The following is a 22,384-nucleotide window of genomic DNA, read 5'->3' as shown; positions in this document are numbered from 1 at the left end:
GGGGAGAAATAGCAAATGCACTTAGTTATAGAATCCTACAGCAGAGACAGGCACTTTGGCCCAAACTGGCCCATGCCGATCAGAATGTCCATCCATGCTAACCCTATTTCCATGCACTTGACTCATCTGCTTCTGACCCTTTCCTATCCATGTATTTGTCCAAATGCCCTTTAGATGTTGTTAACAGACCTGCCTCAACCACTTCCACTGGCAGTTCATTCCATATACATACCACCCTCTGTGTAGAACAGTTGCCCCTCAGGTTCCCTTTTAGTCTTTCTCCTCTAACCTTAAACTGATACCCTCCAGTCCTTAGTTCCCTGGGAAAAAGACTGAGTGCATTACCACAAAGGTATAAGAATGGGAGTGGCACATCGGACAGGCGGGGGGTTACCCGATGCTGCCTCTCCTTACCCATGCCTCTCATGATCTTATACACTTCTTTAATATATTCCCCCTCGGTTTCCTCTGCTATAAACCAAAAAGTCCTCGCTTGTCTAACCTCTCCCTGTAACTCAGACCCCTGAGACCTGGCATCATCCTTGTAAATTTCTTCTGTACCTTTTCCAGTTGAATAACTGGAACCTCCACTGCATCCATCACATTTCCCGTGTTTCCCCACGGTGCTGGAATCGACATGACAACGCCAATGGATTACAATCCATGATCGATAATTCACTCTGTTACAACAATCCCATTTTCATAGCTTTTTCCATGATGCAGGAATCCTTTTGTCTTTCTGGTTTCATGGTTAATTGTCCTCATACAAAACCAATCTGGGGCTTAACTGTTCCTGGGAAATGTGCCATGATTTTTTAGACTTTCAAAAACCAAATGAAATTTCTCTCCACAGTCCCCGCTAACATGGACTTCGCTGTCTCAGTACTTTTTCCAGTCACGCTGACATTTGTGCTATTCGTCCACAGGCAGAATGCACACCTTTCGTTCCAGATGAAAAGACCAATGATATCCAGATCGGCACGGATCCAGTAACTATCAAAACTGAACATGAAATTCAATGTGAATTTCTCAACTACAAATTCCCCCTTTCAGTACTCTACAACAGAGAAAACAAAAAGTGCTGCAGATCCTCAGCAGGTCTGGCAGCATCTGAAATGGTGACAGATGCAGGAAACATTGCAGCCTGGAAGAAGTGTTCAGATGATTACACCAGGCACGTGCGCTTGATGACCGGTATGGAGAAGATGGGGGCATTGTGTTCAACAGTTTTATACCAGAGACTCTGACCTCATTTTATTCCGTGTTTCTCTGAGATTCCCTCTTTTCAGAAGCAGGCAGGAGTGGGAAGCAGTGGAGAATGTAAATGATGTGTAACCTTCCTAGTGAGAGGATTCGAGTACCGGAGCAGGGATCCCTTTCTGGAAGGGCCTTGGTGAGACCACACCTGGAGTACTGTGTGTACCTTTGTTCCCCTTTCCCAAGTAAAGTTATCCTGGTTACTGAGAGAGAGTAAAGGAGGGTCACCAGCCTGAGTCCTGGGATGTGTAGATAGTTACGGGCTGCAGATGCTGTGAGTCAGAGTTTATACAATGTTGATCTGGGGAAGTGCAGCAGGTCAGGCAGCATCAGAGGGGCAGGAAAGTTGATGTTTTGGGTCAGGACAGTTTGTCAGTCCGGATGAATAGTCCTGACCCAAAACATCAACTTTCCAGCCCCATCGTATTCATGCTGGTCATCAAACGCTTTGTATTCTAGTCCCACGTTCTGGCACTCAGCGTGTAGCCGATATTGTAGTGCTTGGTGTGATCATCTTAACACTTCTTCAAGGCTGCAATGTTTCCTGCATCTGTCGCCATTTCAGATGCTGACAGACTTGCTGAGGATGTCCAGCAATTTATGTTCTTATTGCAGATTTCCACCATTTTGCTGAAGCACATAGAGTCATAGATATGTATACAAGCTCCATATTTTGTTGACTCACATTTCTGAGATGGCAGGACTGATGGCTGAAGAGGGACTCAATCCTCGTTTAATCCTCCTTTTCTTTGGCTTTCTGAGCTGATGACTACATCACTAATATTCTACCTCCCATTCCCTGACCTGAATCGTACCCATCTGAGCCGACACTTTAGTTCCCAACCCCCTGCCAGACTAGTTAAAACCTCACCAATGGAACTGCAAAAGCCCCCATCAGATTTGTCTCAGCTCTGCCCAGGGGTAACCGGTCAGGCTGGTATAGGACCCACCCAGAAACAGTCCCAGTGCCTGAAGAATCTAAACCTTTCTCTGGTACACCATTTCCCCAGCCACACATCCAGCTGATCTACCCTCTTATTCCTGCTCTCACTAGCACATGGCACTGGGAGTAAGTCTGACATTATTACATTTCAGGAGCTACATTTTAATGCATCTCTGCTCTCCCTATATCTAGTTTTCAGGCCCTCATCCCTCTGTTTAGTGATGTTGTTGGTATCTGTGTGTTCCACCACCATGGGCTGTTTAACTTCCAGCTCCAGAAAGTCCTGCAGCAGCTCCATGATATTGCGGATCCTAGCTTTATGGAGGTAACATACCATCCTGGATTCATGTCTATGGTCACAGCAGTGCCCGCCCTAACCCTGAGCATTGAATCCCCTGTCACTATAGCCGTGTTTCCTCTCTTTCCTTCCGCTCTTTGCAGCGGAGCTCTCTGTGGTGGCATGACCCTAGCTGGTGCTGATTTCCCGAGAGGCCACCCCATCCATTCCCGCCCTTACAGAATCCCAAGCGGGATACAGTATCTGTATGAGAAGGGGATGACCACTGGGGACCCCTGCACCCCCTTCCTGAGCCTTTTACTTGATCTGATGGTCACCCATTCCCTTTCTGCCTGTGTAGCCCTCACCTGCAGTGTGACTAACTCACTAAACATGCTGTCCATAACATTCTCAGACGCTCCACAGTGAGTCCACTCACAGCTCCAGGTCTGAAAAGCAGTTTCCCAGTAACTGCAGATGGACACACTTGCAGCACACATAGCCATCAGGCACACAGGAAGCGTCCCTTATTTCCCACATTGTCCAAGAGGACCACACCACGGGTCTGAGGTGCCCTATCACAACATCTCTCGACATTTATCTCGTTACTCCCATTAAGAAAATTTAAACGAGTGAGCAACCTTCCTTCACTTCAAACATGTACATTATAATAAAAAAAATCTTTACTTCAGCAGATATGTCATACTTTAAAAACTTAAATACTCCGCAGGTATCTCTGAGAAATTGGCTGTTCCTATTGGGACCACGTGAATTACTGAATGGCCTGAACTAAAACTGAGTTTCAGCTTCACCTTCTCCCAGTCTCATCTCACTCTGTTTACACCCAACTCCAAAACACTCTCATTGAGCCAAGCAGCCGTCACAGTGCAGCCCTGTCATTTTCAATGTCTGCTCCCACCTACACTGCCCTCAGCCTCCTGTACTGTTCTAATGCATCTCAATGGGAGCTCAGGAACAGCATCTCATCTTTCAATTCAGCCCTTTGTAACCCCAGAGTCAACATGGACTTCAGCAGTTTCTGGATGAACAGACGGTTGTCAGAATCTGGAACGTTCCACCTGAAATGGTGCTGGAATTTGAGTCCACAAGGAAATTCAATGAGAAGCTTGCAGGGAATTGGAAGTCGGGAGTTTACAGGTTAACATCATGAAGTGGGTGACTGGGACTAAATCTGGCATTTGGATAAATCTATGCTCTCTCTCAGGCCAATACCTCCTTCCACAGCTGCAGGGCCAAGAATTGAACACATACCCAAAGGGTGCTCTGACCATGAACTTGAACATCTTTTTGCTTGACAAAACTATTGGTGATATTTTCCTAGACTGAACAAACCTTTCTCGTTCCACAGTTAAATGCCAATGATATTCAGATCCGCTGACTGTAGAAACTTGTTTTTGAGATCCCAGTCTCAATTATTCTCAATTAATATCCTAGAAAATGAATTCGCAAAACAAAGCTCACAATCAGTGCAAGGTGAATAGTGAAGGCGAACACTTCTCTTGGTATGTGTTTGATGTGTAAACACTCCTCTTGAAATCACCCTGCCCCCCCAAAAGAGGACATGTGCCTGCGCCTTGCTGTACCTTGCCCCAAATAAAGGTGGCGGCCATAACCCAGGACCTCTCACTGCCTGAGGCCCACAGCTGTTTTCCCCTTTGCTGCAAATGTCGGACCAAGATTTTCTAATTCAGATTAACGACCTGCACAGAGTATGACTAAACCCTCCCAGTCTACACTGATACATCTCATCCGGTTTCTGCTGCCACTCTCCCCTTTCCGCCTCCTGCAAACACCAAGGGTCATCACGGGTTCTGTGACCCTTCAGCAGAACCGAAGACAGCTGGGAAAAGTAGAATCCCTACAGTGTGGAAACGGGCTCTTCGGCCCAACAATTCCACACCCACCCTCTGAAGTTCATCCCACCCAGACCCATTCTCCTCCCTTTTATTCTCCATTTCCCCGGACTAATGCACATCCCTGAACACTGCGGGAAACTTAGCTGGGCCAATTCACCGAACCTGCACATCTTTGGACTACAGGAGATCAGGGTTAAAGAGTAAATAATAGGTGGGGACAGAGCGCAAAGAGAGACAGGAACATTTGGAAAGACAAAGGAGTGAATAACGATCTGGTGGGAGGGTGGAAAGCTGTTAGTGGAGGAGACAGGAACCTGGTAGCATCTGAGTGGCGGTGGTGAAAATGGTGACTGATGAGTTACATTGTGGCTGCAAAAAGGTCCCGGAGCTTCAAGTTGCCTGTCACTTTAACACACAAGACTGTTCCCTGTCCAACATCTCTGTCTCATGCTTACTGCAGTGTTCTAGTGAAGCTTGAACACTCCAGAACATACCAAATGGTCTCCTATTTCAAGGACTGCAATTTCCCCTCCCATGTGGTCAACAATGCCCTCCAATGTATCCCCTCCCCTTCCCACACCACTGCCCTTGAACCCCACCCTTCCAACCCCAACAAGGATGGGATTCCCCCCACTCCTCACCTTCCACCCAGATACAACACATCATCCTCCACCATTTCCACCACCTACAATCAGACCACACCAGAGATATTTCCCTCCCCTCCCCTTTCAGCATTCCACAGAGACCATTCCCTCTGTGACTTCCTCGTTAGGTCCATGCTCCCCACCAACCCATCCTCCACTCCCAGCACCTTCGCTTGCCACTGCATGTGGTGTAAAACCTGTGCCCACACCTCCCCCTCACCTCCATCCAAGGCACCAAAGGATCCTCCCACATCCAGCAGAGAATTCCCTGCCCACCCAAACACCTCAACTATTGTGTCCTTTGCTCTCAACGTGGTCTCCTCTTCACTGGGGAGTCAGGACGCCAACTTGTGGAATATTTCAGGGACACATGCACCAACCAACCCCACCGCCCTGTGGCCGACCACTTCAGCTACATCCCCTCCGCCGCCACGCTGCCAAGGACATGCAAGTCCTGGGTGTCCTCCACCCCCAAATCCAAGCCACCCCACGCCTGGAGGAAGAACACCTCATCTTCTACCTTGGAACCTTTCAACCACACGGCATCAAGGTTTCCTCATCTCCTCTCCCCCACCTTATCACAGATTCAACCCTCCAACTCGGCACTGGCCTCCTGAACTGTCCCACCTGTCCATCTTCCTTCTCAATTATCCATTCCACCCTCTCACCACTACCCCATCTACATCTACCTAGTCTCTTCATAGCTCCCTTCCCTCCAACCTCAAACACCCTTCCTAATTTATCTCTCAGCCCTCTTCCCCCAACTCCCACATTTCTGATGAAGTGCTTACATGCCCAATATGTCAATTCTCCTGCTCCTTGGATGCTGCCTGACCTGCTGTGCTTTTCCAGCACCACAAGCTGGAAGAACAACACCTCATCTCCCAGTCGGGGACCCTACAATCCTCTGGCTTCAACATCAAATTCAATAATTTTAGGTCCTGAACTCTCCCGTGTCCTAGTGTCTTTGCCCCTTACCCCACACACCAGGCCTTGTTATTACATAGCCTGGCATTACACACTACCTATGGTTAGCCACTAACAGTCTCCATAAACAGCTATTCACCCTCTCCCTCAGATCGTTATCCACTCTTTTTCTCCAATTGCTCTTATCTCTCTCTTTGGACTCTATTCCCCCCATCATTTACTCCTTAACCTCTACCTTCTGCATAAAAACCAACATTTTTTCTCAGTAGCATCAGTTCCTGAGGATTAGACACCGAATCCAAAATGCGAACCGATTTCACTTCACAGATGCTGCCAGATCTGCTGAGCTTTTCCAGTACTTTCAGTTGTTATGTGTGATTTACAGCATCCACAGTTCTTTCAATTTACCCGGAGTATCTAATTCAGGTCTAGCAGACTGAAACAGTGTTTATCAACCTTCCCAGTCCACACCACCTCCATCTCCCTCCCAGTCTCTGCTGTTTCTCCCACTCCCTTCACACTCACTGAGTCCCCCCTCACAGTGACACTGCGCCTGCAAAGCTGATGGTCATGTGTTGGCCTGCTGAACCCACCCCTCATTTATTCCCATTGGCTGGAGGATCACGCCAAATCTCCTATTGGTCTGAAGCTGTGTCAATCAGCCAGGCCCCATTGTGACCTGAGTGGTGGGATCCTCCCAGGTGCATCAGAGGCTGAGGGGTGACCTCACAGAGGTTTATAAAATCAGGAGGGGCATGGGTAGGATAAATAGACAAGGTCGTTTCCCTGGGGTGGGGGAGTCCAGAATGAGAGGGCATAGGTTTAAGATGAGAGGGGAAGAATTTAAAATGGATCAGAGGGGCAATTTTTTTCCCACCGAGGTTGGTGCGTGTATGGAATCTTCTGTCGGGAAGTGGAGGATGTTGGTACAATTATACGATTTGACATCTGGATGGGTATATGAATAGGAAGGGTGTATGTGCCAAGTGTTGGCAAATGGGACTTAGAGTAGGTTGGGATATCTGGTCAGCATGGACCAGTTTAACCAAAGGATGTATTTTCATGCTGTACATCTCTACAGCTCTGCCCTGTGATGAGCTTCATCATTCACAGTGAATGAGGCAGTATCACAGAGCACAGGGGCTGAGGGCTATTCAGCCCATTGGGGCTGTACTCTCTCCCTCTGGAGATAGTGCCAGTCAGTTCCAACTCACCTCCCATTTGGACATAGCCTTCCAAATCCTTCCTTAAAAAGTTAAATTTCAAATTTGTTTTGACAATAGCTACTGAATCTGCATTCAGCTGTCTTTCAAACTGTTCCAGATGCTCAGAACCTAGTGAGTAAAATAATCTTCACATTTTTAACCTGCATTATTTGCCAGTTACCTGAAAGTAGTTACTAAAAATTGTGACGTTAAAAATTTCTCACTCTGTCTCTCTATAAATGAAATATCCTGGAAACAAATCAACTACTGGTCAAAATCACTGCTTAACCTTCCCAGCTCCAAGGAGAATTGTCTGACCTTCTGCTAACTCTCCATAAAAGAGAAACCCATCTTAATTTTAATTTATTAGTGCCATAGAGATGTACAGCACAGAAACAGACCCTTCTGTCCAACTTGTCCATGCCGACCAGATATCCTAAATTAATCTCGTCCCATATGCCAGCACTTGGTCCATAACCTTCTAAACCTTTCCCAATCACATATCCAATGAGATGCATTTTAAATGTTGTAACTATACCAGCCTCCACACTTTCTCTGGCAGCTTATTCCATACACGTATCACGTTCAGCTTGAAACTTTGCCCCTAATATCCCTTTTCAATCTTTTCCCTCACGCCTGTGCTTTCTAGTTTTGGACTCACTTAAACAGGAATAAGACCCGAGCTGTTTACCTTATCCATGCCCCTCACGATTTTATCAACCTCTATGGTCACCCCTCAGCATCCGATTCTCCAGTGAAAACAGCCTCAGCCTATTCAGCCTCTCCCTATAGCTCAATCGCTCAACCCTGGAAATATCTTTGCACATCTTTTCTGAATCCTTTCAAGTTTCACAATATCATTCCGATAGTGGGGAGACCAGGACTGAAAGCAGAATTCCAGAAGTGACTGAATCAATGTCCTGTACAGCCGCAAAATGACGTCACAACTCCTGTACTCAATGCACTGACCGATAAAGGCAAGAATACTAAACACCTTCTTCACTACCCTGCCTATGATTCCACTTTCAAGGAACTATGAACCTGCACTCCAAGATCTCTTAGTTCAGCAACACTGACCAGGACCTTCCCATTAAGTGTAGAAGTCCGGCCCTGATTTGCTTTTCCAAAATGCAGAACCTCACATTTATCAAAATTAAACTTCATCTGCCACTCCTCAGCCCATTTGATCGGAGTCTCATTGTACTCTGAGGTAACTTTACTGTCCATTGCACCTCCAATTTTGGTGTCTATTGTAAACCTACTAACCATAGCTCCTATATTCACATGGAAATCATTGATATAAATGACAAAAAGCAGTGGACCCAGCACCCAGCCTGACAGCATTTTGCTCACCACAGGCTTCCAGTCCTAAAAGCACCCTCCACCAAGACACTGACTGCTCAGCAAGGTTAGAGCTCATGGCATACAGGGAGAACTAACCAATTGGGATCCAGAACTCGCTCAAAGGCAGAAGACAGAGTGTGGTGGTGGAAGGTTGATTTTCAGACTGGAGGCCTGTGACCAGTGGAGTGCCACAAGGGTCGGTGCTGGATCCACTATTTTTCATCATTTATATGAATGACTTGGATGTGAACATAGCAGGCATAGTTAGTGAGATGACACCAAAGTTGGAGGTGTAGTGGACAGTGAAAACAATTACCTCAGAGTACAACGGGATCTTGATCAGATGAGTGAATGGGCTGAGGAGTGGCATTTGGGGAAATCAAATCTTAGCAGGACTTATACACTTAATGGTAAGGTCCTGAAGAGTGTTACTGAACAAAGAGACCTTGGAGTGCGGGTTCATAGCTCCTTGAAAGTGTAGCCACAGGTAGATAGGATAGTGAAGGCGGCATATAGTTAGAACATTAAGTACAGGAGTTGGGAGTCATGTTGTGGCTGTACAGGGCATTGGTGAGGCCACTATTGGAATATTGCGTACAAATCTGGTCTCCTTCCTATCGGAAGGATGTTGTGAAAGGGTTCAGAAAAGATTTACAAGAAAGTTACCAGGATTGGAGGATTTGAGCTCAGCTGGGGGTTGAATAGATTTTGAATAAACTGGGGCTATTTTCCCTGGAGCGTTGGAAGCTGAGAGGTGAGCTTATAGAGGTATATAAAATCATGAGGGGCATGGATAGGATAAATAGACAAAGTCTCTTCCCTGGGGTGTTGGATCCCAGCACTAGAGGGCATAGGTTTAGGTGAGAGGGGAAAGACTTTAAAGAGACTTGTGGGGCAACGTTTTCACAGAGGGTGGTACGTGTATGGAATGAGCTGCCAGAGGAAGTGGTGGAGGTTGGACGAATGCAACATTTATAAGGCATCTTGATAGGTATATGAATAGGAAGGATATGGGCCGGGTGCAGGCAGGTGGGACTACATTGCATTGGGATATCTGGTCAGCATGTACTGGTTGGACCGAAGGGTCTCTGCTTCTGTGTTGTACATCTATGACTCTTTGATCTTCCAAACAATTTTGTATCCGAATAGCTAGTTCCGCCTGTATTCTATGGTGTTGAACTTGCTAACCAGCCTGTTATGTGGAACCTTGTGTCTTTCTCAAGTCCAAGTTAATGACTTCCATGCACAAAGCCATGCTGACTATCCCTAATCTTTTCTTGCCTTTCCAATGACATGTAAATCCTGTCCCTGATAATCCCTTCCAACAACTTGCCTGCCACTGACTTCAGGCTCACCGGTCTATAGTTCCCTGGCTTTTCCTTACTACCTTTCTCAAATAATGATTTGGAGATGCCAGTGTTGGACTGGGGTGTACAAAGTTAGAAATCACACAACACCAGGTTATAGTCTAAACGGTTTAATTGGAAGCACACTTCCAAATAAACCTGTTTGACTATAACCTGGTGTGTGATTTTTAACTTTCTCAAATAATGGCACCCATCTTCCAGCACCTTGTCTGTGGCAATTGATGATACAAATATCTCAGCGAGGGGCCCAGCAATCACTTCCCTGGCTTCCCACAAAATTCTGGGATACACCTGCTCAGATTCCTGGGATTTATCCACCTTTCTGCTTTTTAAGACATCCAGTAGCTCCTCCACTGTAATATGAACAATTGCCAAATTATCACTATTTATTTCTCCAAACGCTCTAGCTTCCATATCATTTTTCAGTAAAAACTGATGTGAAATACTTACAGAATCTCTCCCACCGCCTGCGGTTCCATAGACAGCCTTACTGATTTTTGAGGGTTGCTATTCTCTGCCTGGTTACTCTTTTGTCCAGCCATCCCTTTCCCTGGAAATAACCTCCCGCAAACAAATTTTGCAAGTTCTTACCTTGTGCCATCGAAATTGTCCAAATTAGAAGGCTTCCTATTAGATCTGGTCTATTATTTTCTATAACTATTTTAAAGCTAGTAGAATTATCAGAGAATCCAGACAGCGTGGAAGCGGGCCATTCAGCCCATCACATCCACACTGAACATCAGAGCCTTCTACCCTACCCCTATAACGTTGCAATTCCAATGAGCAATCCACCTGGCCAGCACATCCCTGAACACTATGGGCAATTCAGCCTGGATAACCCACCCATCCTACACATCTTTGGACTGTGGGAGGAAACCAGAGCAACCAGACGAAACCCAAGCAGACAACCACAACAAGGTGATCATCCCTTTCTTATTTCCCAATTCTATCCAAGTAACTTCACTGGAAATACTCCCAATATCCTCCCTGAGCACAACCATAAAGGTATCCCTAATCCAAAACGCCATTCTGCCTCCTCTCGTCCCCCTTTCTATCCTTCCCATTGCACCCATGAACATTAAGCTGCCAATCCTATCCATCACTGAGCCACGTTTCTGTAATATCCATGATGTCCCAGTCCCATATTCAAAACCATACCCTCAGCTCATCTGCCTTCCCTGACGGGCCTCTTGCACTGAAATAAATGCAGTGAAACTGCTCTGTCCCACCTCGTTCTGTGCCTTGCCCTTGCCTGTCTAACTTCTCAACTGTACCAGCCTCAGACATACCTCTTCTCTCACTATCTCTTTAGGTTTACCCCCCACTCCCTCACTGGTTTAATGCCTCCAGAGTAGCACTAGCCAATCTCCCTGCCTGGATATTCGACACCTTCCAATTCAGGTACAATCCATCCTTCTTATGCACGTCAATTCTACCCCAGCAGAGATTCCAATGATCCAAACATGGCAATCCTTCTCCCCTGCACCAGATCCTTAGCCACACATTCATCTGCTCTATCCTGCTGTTCCTACTCTCACTAGCATGCGGCACAAAGAGTAATCCAGATATTACTACCCACGAAGACCTACTTTTTATCCTCCAGGATAATTTGCTATATTCTCTCGTCAGACCCTCATCCTTTCCTCTTCCGATGTCATTGGTACTAATGTATAATGAGCTCCCACTGATCATACTCCCTTTTGAGAATACTCTGCTCCCTCTCCGAGACATCCTTGTCCCTGGCACCAGGGAGGTACCACCCATTCTGATGTCTCACTGTCAGCTGCAGAAACGGCAGTCTGTACCCTATACCAGAGAATCTCCTATCACCATCGATCACCAGGAACCTTATATACCTCACATTACATTGGAGCCAGTCTCTGTACCAGTACCTTGCTTGTCAGTGCGATATGCCCCTGAGAGGGTGACCTCCGACGCTTTCCGAAACAGTGTACTTGTTTGAGATCAATCAGCCGGGCCCCATTGTGAGGTAAGTGGTGGGATCCTCTCTCTCTCTGCCCTGTGATGAATTTCATCATTCACAGTGAATGGGGCAGTATCACAGAGCACAGGGGCTGGGGGCTATTCAGCCAATTGGGGCTGTACTCTCTCCCGCTGGAGATGCTGCAAATCTGTCCCAACTCCCCTCTCACTTGCCCAAAGCCCACTAAGTCTTTCCTTAAAAGGTAAAATTATAAATCTGTTTGAGAACACCTGCTGAATCTGTGTCCAGCTGCCTTTCAGCCTATTCCAGGTGTGCAAAACTTACTGAGTGAAATAATGTTCCCATTTTCACTCTGCATTATTTGCCAGTTACCTGAAAGTAGTTACGAATAATTGTGATCGTGCTAACAATTCCTCTCTCTCTGCAAATTAATTGTTTGGAAACAAATCTGCACCTGGTCCAAATCACTGCTTAACCATCTCAGCTCCAAGGACAATTATCTGTGCTTCTGCTCGCTCTCCACAAAAGAGGAACGCATCTTAATTTATTAGTGTCATAGAGATGGACGGCACAGAAACAGACCTTCGGTCCAATTCGTTCATGCCGACTCGGAATCCTAAACTACTGGAGTCCCATTTGCCAGCTATTGGGCCCTATCCCTCAAAACCCATCCCATTCATGGATGCCTTTCAAATGTTGTAATTGTATCAGTCTCCACTACTTCATCTGGCAGCTCATTCCACACACACAACACACTCAGCTTGAAAACGTTGCCCCTTAGATCCCTTTTAAATCTTTGCCCTCTCAACTTAAGCCCATGTGCTCTTGTTTTGGACCCACCTCACCTGGGGAGGGGGGAGACCCTGGCTGTTCACCGTATCCATGCCCCTCATGATTTATAAATCTCCATAAAGTCACCTCTGTCTTTGACTCTTCAGGGAAAATAGCCCCAGTCTCTCCCTGTAGCCCAAATCCTTCAACCCTGGCAATGTTTTTGCAAATCTTGTCTGACTCCTTTCAAATTTCCCAGAACAGGGATATTCGAACTGAAAGCAGAATTCCTGAAATGGCTTAATCAATGTCCTGTGAAGCCACAATATGACGTCCCAGCTTCCGTATACAATGCATTGACTAATAAATATAAGCATACTGTACACCACCTTCACTAGTCTGCCTACCTGCGACTCTACTTTCAAGGAACAATGAACCTGAACTCCAAGGAACTTTGTTCAGCAACACTCCCCAGGACTTTACCATTAAGTGCATAAGTCCTGTCCTGATTTGCCTTTCCAAAATACAATAGCTCACATTTATCTAAATTGAACTCAGTCTGCCATTTTTCGTTCCAATGGCCCATCTGAACAAGATCCTGTTGTATTCTGAACTAACTTTCTACACTGCCCACTACACCTCCAATTTTAGTGCCTTCTGACCATATCTCATATATTCACATCCAAGTCATTTATTGAAGGCCCCAATATCCATTGCTGCAGCACACTGCTGCTCACAGGCCTCCAGTCCACAAAGCAACCCTCCATCACCACTCTGTCTCCTACCTTCAAGCCAGTTTTGTATCTAAATGGCTCGTTCTCCCAGCATTCCATGTTATCTAACCTTGCTAACCAGTCTGCTTTGTGGAACCTTGTTCAATGCCCATGGAGACAACATTCACAGGCTGCCATCAATTGTCTTTGTCACTTCTTCAAGAAACAAAACACACTCAAGTTAGTGAGACACGATTTTGCACAAACAAAGCCACTTTAACTCTCCCTAATCATTTCCAAATACACGTATATCCTGCCCTTTAGAATCCCTTCCAACAACCTGCCTGCCACAGACTTCAGGCTCACTGTTCTCTTGTTCCATGGCCTTTCCTTACCACCTTTTTAAAAATAATGGCACCTCACCTGTCGCTATCAATGATACAAATATCTCAGGAGAGGCCCAACAATCTTAACGGAGGACAGAGGGGGTTAGGGAGGATATTCCAGAGGTTTGTGTCCTTGGCAGCTCCAATTGTGGAGTGATGTAGGTGGGGAATAGCTGTCAACGGAGACAATTAGTGGTTAATCGTGGGTAGTGTGCAATAGCAGGCAATGTGATAACAATGTGTGTGAGTTAAGGTTGGAGGGGTGGGGTTCAAGGGCAGTGGTGTCGGAAGTGGAGGAGATACACTGGAGGGCATTGGGGTTGACCACATGTGGGGGGAAATTGCAGTCCTTGAAATATGGTCCATTTGGTATGTTCTGGAGTGTTATGCCAGCTTGCATCAAGCTTCACTGGAACACTGCACCTGAGCATGAGACAGATGTTGGCCAGGGAACACGCTCGCGTGTTAAAGTGGCAGGCAACCGGGAGCTCAGGGTCTTTTTTGGCCTGAGAGGGAGCATAGATTGATCCAAATTGCACTTCATTTCTTTGTAGGAACTGTAAGATTTAGTCCCAATCACCCACTTCATAATGTTAACCTGTAAACTCCTTATGGACTCAAATCCTAGCACCTTTTCAGGTGGAATGTTCCAGATTCTGATAACTCTGTTCATTGAGGAAAATGATCCCTTTTAAATCTTTTCCCTCTCATCTTAAGCCTGTGTCCTCTAGTTCTGAACCCACAGAACCTGGGAAAAAGTCCCTGACTGCTCACCTTATCCAGGTCCATCATGATTTTATAAACATTTATAAGGTCACCTCTCAATCTCTAACTCTCCAGGAAAAATAGTCCCTACTTATTCAGCATTTCCCAATAGCTCAACCCGTCCAACCCTGGCAAAGTCCTTGCAAACCTTTTCTGAAACCTTTGAAGTTTCACAACATCATTCCGAGAACAGGGAGATTGGAACTGAAAACAGAATCCCAGAATCAATGTCCTGTACAACCACAATATGACGTCACAACAGCTGCATTCAATGCATTGACCAATAACGGGGAGTGGACCAAACACTGCATTCACTACCCCGCCTACCCGTGACTCGACTTCCAAGGAACTATGAACTGCACTCCAACGTTTCTTTGTTCAGCAACACTCCCCAGGACTTTACCATTAAGTGTACAGGTCCTGCCCTGATTTGCCTTTCCGAAATCCAACAGCTCACATTTGTCTAAATTGAACTCCATCTGCCATTCCTTGCGCCATTGACCCATCTGATCAAGATCCTGTTGCATTCTGAACTAACCTTCTTCACTGTCCACTACACCTCAAATTTTGGTGCCTTCTGTAAACCTACTGACCATACCTTACACATTCACATCCAAGTCAATTATTTAAGGACCCAATATCGATCCTTGTAGCACACTGCTGCCCACAGGCCTCCAGTCCGCAAAGCAACCCTCCATCACCACCCTCTGTCTACTACCTTCAAGCCAGTTTTGTATCCAAATGGCTTGCTCTCCCTGCATTCCATGTTATCTAACCCTGCTAACCAGTCTGCTTTGTGGAAACTTGTTGAATGTCCACATAAACAACATTCACCGCCTGGATTAATCAATTTTCTTTATCACTTCAAAACACTCAGTCAAGTTAGTGAGACACAATTGTGCATGTACAAAGCCACATTGACTCTCCCTAATCATTCCTTACATTTCCTAATAGATGGATATCCTGTCCCTCAGAATCCCTTCCAACAACTTGCCTGCCACAGACTTCAGGCTCACTGTTCTCTTGTTCCATGGCCTCTCCTTACCACCTTTTAAAAATAATGGTACCTCACCTGTCGCTATCAACGATACAAATATCTCAGGAGAGGCCCAACAATCACTTCTAGATTTCCAGAAAGTTCTGGGATACACCTGATCAGGTCCCAGGACTTTATCAACCTTGATGCCATTTAAGACATCCAGTACCACCTCCTCTGTAACATGGACAGTTTTCAAGGTATCTCTGTTTATTTCTCCAAACTCTCAAGTTTCTATATCCTTCTCCAGTAAAAAATGATATGAAATATTTGCATATCTTTCCCATTCCCTGTGGTTTCATAGACAGCCTTGTTGATCTTTAAGGGGTCCTATTCTCTGGTCCAGTTAAACTTTTGTCTGTGATATATTTGTTTAATCTCTTTGGATTCTACTTAAACCAGTGCCTGAAGCTATTTCATGTCTTCTTTTTGCTCTCCTGATTTCCCTCAAGTACAAAAGTGTGATCCTGTGCTCCCAATTCCTCTGCCTCTGCCATATCTGCACCCAAGAGGACCAATTCCACCCCAGGACATCCCAGAAAGGCCTCCTACTTCAAGGACCACAATTTCCCTCTCACTTGATCAACAATGCCCTCCAATGTATACCCTCCACTTCCCGCACCTCCACCTTTATCCCACCACTTCAACCACAATAAGATTATAACCTTGCAGTCTTCACCTTCCACCCCACTAATCTCCAGATACAGTGCATTAACCTCTGTTATTTCTGCTACCTAAAGTCGGATCCCACCACCACAGACATATTTCCCTCTCCACCCCTATCTGCGTTCCACGGAGACCATTCCATCGACAACACCCTTGTTAGGCCCACACCCTCCCACCAACCCACGCTCCACACCCTTGACGCTCCCTTGCCGCCACGGGATATGTAAAACATGAGGCCACACCTCCCTCTGACCTCTGTCCAAGACACGAAAAGGATCTTTTCACATCAGGCAGAGATTTCTCCGCACATCCCCAAACCTCATCTACTGCATCTGGACACTATGGGAAATTTAACGTGGTTCATCCAACTAACCTACACATCTTTGGACTGTGGGAGCAAACTGGAACACCCGAAGGAAACCCTCACAGACACTGGGGAGAACGTGCCAACTCCAACACAGAGTCGCCAGAGGCTGGAATCAAACCCAGGTCTCTGGTGCTGAGGAAGCAGCGCTAACCACTAAGCCACAATACTGTGGGATCTTTGGTGCTGATGTGCTGCCCCACTGATACCTCGGTCACTCACCCTGCCTCATTTCCTAAGAGGCAGCGATGACAGAGTGAAATTATCGCTAGACAATTAATCCAGAGACCCAGATAACGTTCTGGGGACCTGGGTTTGAATCCCATCACAGCAGATTTTGGAACGTGAATTCAATAAATATCTGGAAAAATTAATTTTGTGACGACAATGAATCCATTGTCAATTGTTGGGAAATCCCATCTGGTTCACTCATGACCTGTAGGGAAGGAAAATGCCATCCTTACCTGTTCTGGTCTGCACGTGACTCCAGACCTATAGCAACGTGGCTGATTCTTAACTGCCCTCTGGTTAAACAAAGCAATAAATGCTGGCCAAGCCAGTGACAGCCTCATCCTGTGAATGAATAAAGAAAACAGGTCAGGTTTTGTTCCTTCTCTAGTAGGTACACCCTACAAACTGAATCTGAAATGTTCTCGTACACACTGAACAAATACCTTTCCATCCAAACCCTTAACACTACAGCACTCCAAGGCTATGTTGGTAAAGTTAAAACCCCTTAAAATTGCATCCATATTATTCTTACAGATAACTGAGGTCTCCTGGTAAAATTGTGTCTCAATTCCCCGCTGACTATTGGGAGTCTATAATACAATCCCAGTAAGACGGTTATCCCTTTCTTATTTCTCAGTACCACCCAAGTAACTTGCCTGGATGTACTCCCAGGAATATCCTCCCGAAGCCCAGCTGTAATGTTATCCCGAATCAAAGACGCCACTCCCCCTGTACAGTTGCCCCCTTTCTATAGCATCTACACCCTGGAATATTAAGCTGCTAGTCCTATCCATCCCTGAGTGATGCCTCTGTAATTGCTATAATATCCCAGTGCCATGTTCAAAACCATTCCCTGAGCCCATCTGCCTGACCTGTCAGGCATCTTGCACTGAAATAAATGCAGTGTAACTGGTCTGTCCCACTTTATTCTGTGGCTTGCTCTTGCCTGCCTTGACAGTCTAATCTGAACAGTACCAGCCTCGGACATCCCTCTTTTCTCACCATCTCTTTAGGTTTACCCCAACTCCCTCACTGGTTTAATACCTCCCGAGTGGAACTAGCAAATCTCCCTGCTCATCAGGACCCCATGCTTTCCCCTTCCTATGCCATTGGTACCAATGTACAATGTCCTCCCACTGGCTATTCTCCCCTTTGAGAATATTCTGCTCCCTCTGTGAGACATCCTTGACCCTAGCATCAGGGAGGCACCACCCCATTCTGATGTCTCACTGTCAGCTGCAGAAATGGCAGACTGTGCCCCTGACTAGAGTGTCCCCTATCACCATCGTTTGCGTGGAACTGGGTATACCTTACATTATGTTAGAGCCAGTCTCAGTCGCAGTAACTTGGCAGTCAGTGCTATATTCCCCTGAAAGTCTATTACCCCCTACATTTTCCAAAACAGTACACTTGTTTGAGCTGGGGATAACCACTGGATATTCCTGCAGTACTTGCCTACCCCTCCTAGCTTTCCCGGTGGTAACCCATCTACCTGACTGTATCTGCAGTATCCTGCATTCCTGAGACTGCCACCTATCACACCCCCCGGCTCCTGTCAATACCTCACTGCCTTTAATCACTCCTCCACCAATCCATGTGATCTGATAGGATTTGCAAACACACTTCCTGCAGACACAATCATCAGGATCACTGAAACTCTCTCTAATCTCCAACATCCGGCAGGAACAGCACACCACTCTACAACAGGCCATCTCTCCGCCTTAACAATCTACAGACCAAGACAAAGGCACAGTCTTACTGCTCGAAAAATACTGCCCGAGAATAACTTAATGCTTACGCTTTATATTTTAAACATTTAAACAGCAGACCGAAAGACATAAAAAAGAAACCCTCCCCTTTCTCACTATTAATATAATAAAACCGTCTAAAATTGATGTTTCAAGAGACTGAAACCCACTGAGCTGATCCGGCTGTGAGCAGCTCAGAGAGCGAGGTCTCTCGGAGGGCAGCTGTGAAATGTCACTGTTTGTTTCTCTTTTCTCCAAGCTGCATTTCCGAGCGGTTTATACCTTCACAACAAGTCAGCTGGGAGAGGTCACTGCTCGGTTTTATTCACTGGAGGTTGCCTTTGCTGCCCAGACCAGTATTTATTGGCCACCTTTATATGTCTTGGAGAAAGTGGTGGTTAACCGCCTCCCTGAAATGCTGCAGTCCATGTACACCACAGTGATGTTTGGACAACAATCCCCCACTAGACCCACATCCCTCCCTGTCTCTGTAATCCCTCTCCAGCTTCAGAAATTGCATGTGTGTAATTTTACCTCAAATTGTACACGTAGAATGATGGAGCTTTTTAAAAATAATACATTGCTAAAAAGGGAGGCAATGGCCAGATGATATTCTTGCTAGACGAGTAATATGAGCAATCTTCCGAGGATTACGGTTAGATGGTAGCATCATGGCTGATGGTGGCATCTGATATCAATAAAATCTCGAATGAAAAGGCTCATGATGACCATGAAACTACTGTCGACTGTTAGGAAAAAACCCATCTGGTTCACTAATGCCCTTTAGGGAAGGAAACTGTCATCCTCACCCAGTCTGGCCAACATGTGACTCCAGACCCACAGCAATGTGGTTAACTCTCAACTGCCCTCAGGGTAAACATCCACATCTGAGTGAATAAACAAAAAGAGATTTATATTTAAATCGCAGAGGAAAGATTTTTTAAAAACAAAATGGTGTTTTCAAACTTTAAAAAAATCACCTTGGTCAGATGGTACTATAGAGGCTGCAATAATCAGGGAGAATATAAGGAACAAATATACAGAGAGATCTCCGATATACAGTCACAACAATAAGGTTATAGTAGTAGGTGATTACGATAGTGTGAAAGGTTTGGTTGGTAAAGAATGTGTTAAATGAGTTCAAGAAATGTTCTTTATCAATATTTAAATGTTCCTATCAGGAAGCAAGCAACACCTGACCTTTTCTTGTCTGATCAGACAGGGCAAGTGACTGAAGTGATAGGACGGGAACAGTTTAGGTGAGAGGAAATTGTGGGCACCATGGAGAAATAGTTGTATAATCGATAACTAAAGGTGAGCTGCCTGATGACTGGAGAGTGGCTAATGTTGTACCTTTGTTAATGAAGGGGTATAAGGAGCAGCCCAGGAACTGTAGATCTCAGTGGTGGGTAAGCCGTTGGAGGCGATTCAGAAGGATAGGATTTGCATGTATTTGGAGAGTTAAGGAATGATTAGGGACACTCAACATGGTTACTTAACAGGGTGTCTCACAGACTTGTTTGAGATTTTTAAGGTAGTCACCAAGAAGATCGATGAGGGCAGAGTGGCAGACATTGTTTATTTGGACTTTAGTAAAGCCTTTAAAAAGGTTGTGCAGGGGAGACGAAGTTGTAAAGTTCGATCCCATGGGATTCAGCAAGAGCTTGCCAACTGGATACAAAATTAGCTTAACAATAGGAGACAGTAATAGTAGAGGGTTGTTTTTCACACTAGAGGCCAGTGACCAGCAGTGTTCTCCAGGAATCGGTGCTGGGTCCATTTTTGTTTGTCATGTGTGTAGATGGTTTGAATTAGAATATACAAAGCATGGTTTGTTTGTGGGTGACATCAAAAACTGTATCCACGAATACAGAGGGATCCTGATCAATTGGGTGAATGGGCTGAAATGTGGCAGATGGAATTTAATTTGAATAAATGTAAGATATTATATTTAATAAAACAAACATCTCCTTTAGCCTCATTAATTAATTACACTAATTAAAAGTAAGGCCTTGAGTAGTGATGTGGAACAAAGAGACCGAGGGGTTCAGGTCTTTGCAGTTTGTGTCACATGTAGACAGGGTGGTTAAGTGGGTGTTTAGCACGCTTACCTTCATTGCTCAGACCTTTAGGTATAGGAGTTGGGACACTGTCATGAGGTTATACATGATGTTGGTGAGGCCTCTTCACTGTGTTCAGTTCTGGTCCCCCGTTAGAGGAAGGATGTTATTAAATTGGAGAGGGTTCAGAAGATGTTTCCCAGGATGTTGCCATGAATGGAGGGATTGTTTTAGAAGGAGAGGATGGATAGGCTGGGATGTCTGTCACTGGAGAGCAGGAGGTTGAGGGGTGGCCTTATTAGAGGTATATAAAATCATGGAGTGTGAGCAGCAGCTAAGGTAAGACAGTTTGTTTTAAAATTACTTACCGGTAGCGGACAGCGGTGTTTTTTTCTCTCTTTACAGAAAGAGCGGGAGCAGCAGGGGGAAGTGACAAAGACCGGAGGGGCAGCCAGGTAGGTTTTTTTTCCCTTTAAAAGCGCGCAGGAGAAGAACCCGAGGCACTGCAGAGGTAGTGTCTCCCACCCGCCCTCCTCCTCTCACCTAAATAATAAGACCGTTGTGGTAAGTAGGTAAGTGCTGCATTTTGCTTGTTCTATTCTTTAGACCTAGTTTTTTTTTTTACAAAAGGTTACTTTCAGAGGGATGGCAGTGAAGGCAGTGCAATGTTCCTCTTGCAACATGTTTGAGGTGAGGGATGCCATGGACATCCCTGCTGAAAACACTTGTCGGAAGTGCACCCATCTCCAGCTCCTCCAAGACCGTGTTAGAGAACTGGAGCTGGAGTTGGATGAACTTAGGATCATTCGGGAGGCAGAGGGGGTCATAGATCGGAGCTTTAGGGAAGTAGTAACTCCAAAGATGGCAGATAGATGGGTGACAGTGAGGGGGACTGGGAGGAAGCAGCCCGTGCAGGGACCCCCTGTGGCCATTCCCCTCAAGAACAAGTATACCGCTTTGGATACTTGTGGGGGGGGGACGACTACCAGGGGTAAGTAACGGGGCTCAGGTCTCTGGCACGGAGCCTGTCCCCGTTACTCAGAAGGGAAGGGTGAAGAAGAGCAGAGCAGTAGTAATTGGGGACTCGCTAGTTCGGGGCACAGATAGGAGGTTTTGTGGGAACGAGAGAGACTCACGTTTGGTATGTTGCCTCCCAGGTGCAAGGGTACATGATGTCTCTGATCGTGTTTTCCGGGTCCTTAAGGGGGAGGGGGAGCAGCCCGAAGTCGTGGTCCACATTGGCACCAATGACATAGGTAGGAGGAGCGCTGAGGATGTTCGGCAGGCTTTCAGGGAGCTAGGTTGGAAGCTCAGAGTTACAACGAACAGAGTTGTTGTCTCTGGTTTGTTACCCGTGCCACGTGATAGAGAGTCGAGGAATAGGGACAGAGAACAGTTAAATGCGTGGCTACAGGGATGGTGCAGGAGGGAGGGATTCCGGTATTTGGATAACTGGGGTTCTTTCTGGGGAAGGTGGGACCTCTAGAAACAGGATGGTCTACACCTGAACCGGAGGGGCACCAGTATCCTTGGTGGGAGGTTTGCTAGTGCTCTTGGGTGGGGGGGGGGGGGGGGGGGGGGTTGAAACTAACTCTGCAGGGGCATGGCAACCCAGACTGTAGCTTTAGGGTGCAGGACCTGGAGTGTAGGGAGTTTAGGAACATGGCATCAATTTCAAAGGAGGGTGCCTGAAAGTGGTTTGAAGTGTGTATACTTCAATGCAAGACGTATACGAAATAAGGTAGGTGAACTTGCAGCGTGGGTTGGTACCTGGGACTTCGATGTTGTGGCTATTACGGAGACATGGGTAGAACAGGGACAGGATTGGCTGTTGCAGGTTCCAGGGTTTAAATGTTTT

At 46.1% G+C, this 22,384-nt stretch overlaps 1 protein-coding gene across 4 annotated transcripts in view; it reads right to left on the bottom strand.

Moving 5' to 3' along the window:
- The window catches only part of LOC148136818 (uncharacterized), a 55,915-nt gene that overhangs the window by 10,855 nt on the left and 22,676 nt on the right, over positions 1 to 22,384 (bottom strand). For 2 of the 4 annotated variants that reach the window (XM_087983122.1, XM_087983124.1), the window contains 2 exons: positions 19,276 to 19,353; positions 16,952 to 17,060 (listed from right to left, as the gene is read on the bottom strand). In XM_087983122.1, the coding sequence (XP_087839248.1) occupies positions 19,325 to 19,353 (29 nt within the window). In that variant the 3' untranslated portion in view covers positions 16,952 to 17,060; positions 19,276 to 19,324. The remainder of the gene's footprint in view (positions 1 to 16,951; positions 17,061 to 19,275; positions 19,354 to 22,384) is intronic. The other 2 variants (XR_015754398.1, XM_087983123.1) reach the window with 1 other exon arrangement.

Source organism: Chiloscyllium plagiosum, unplaced genomic scaffold (genome assembly GCF_037043375.1).
Source record: "Chiloscyllium plagiosum isolate Xiang-an unplaced genomic scaffold, Cpla_swu_hap1 HiC_scaffold_45, whole genome shotgun sequence".
NCBI classification, from domain to species: Eukaryota; Metazoa; Chordata; class Chondrichthyes; order Orectolobiformes; family Hemiscylliidae; genus Chiloscyllium; species Chiloscyllium plagiosum.
Note: the sequence above shows the minus strand (reverse complement) of the source record. Positions and strands in the feature narration are given on the sequence as shown.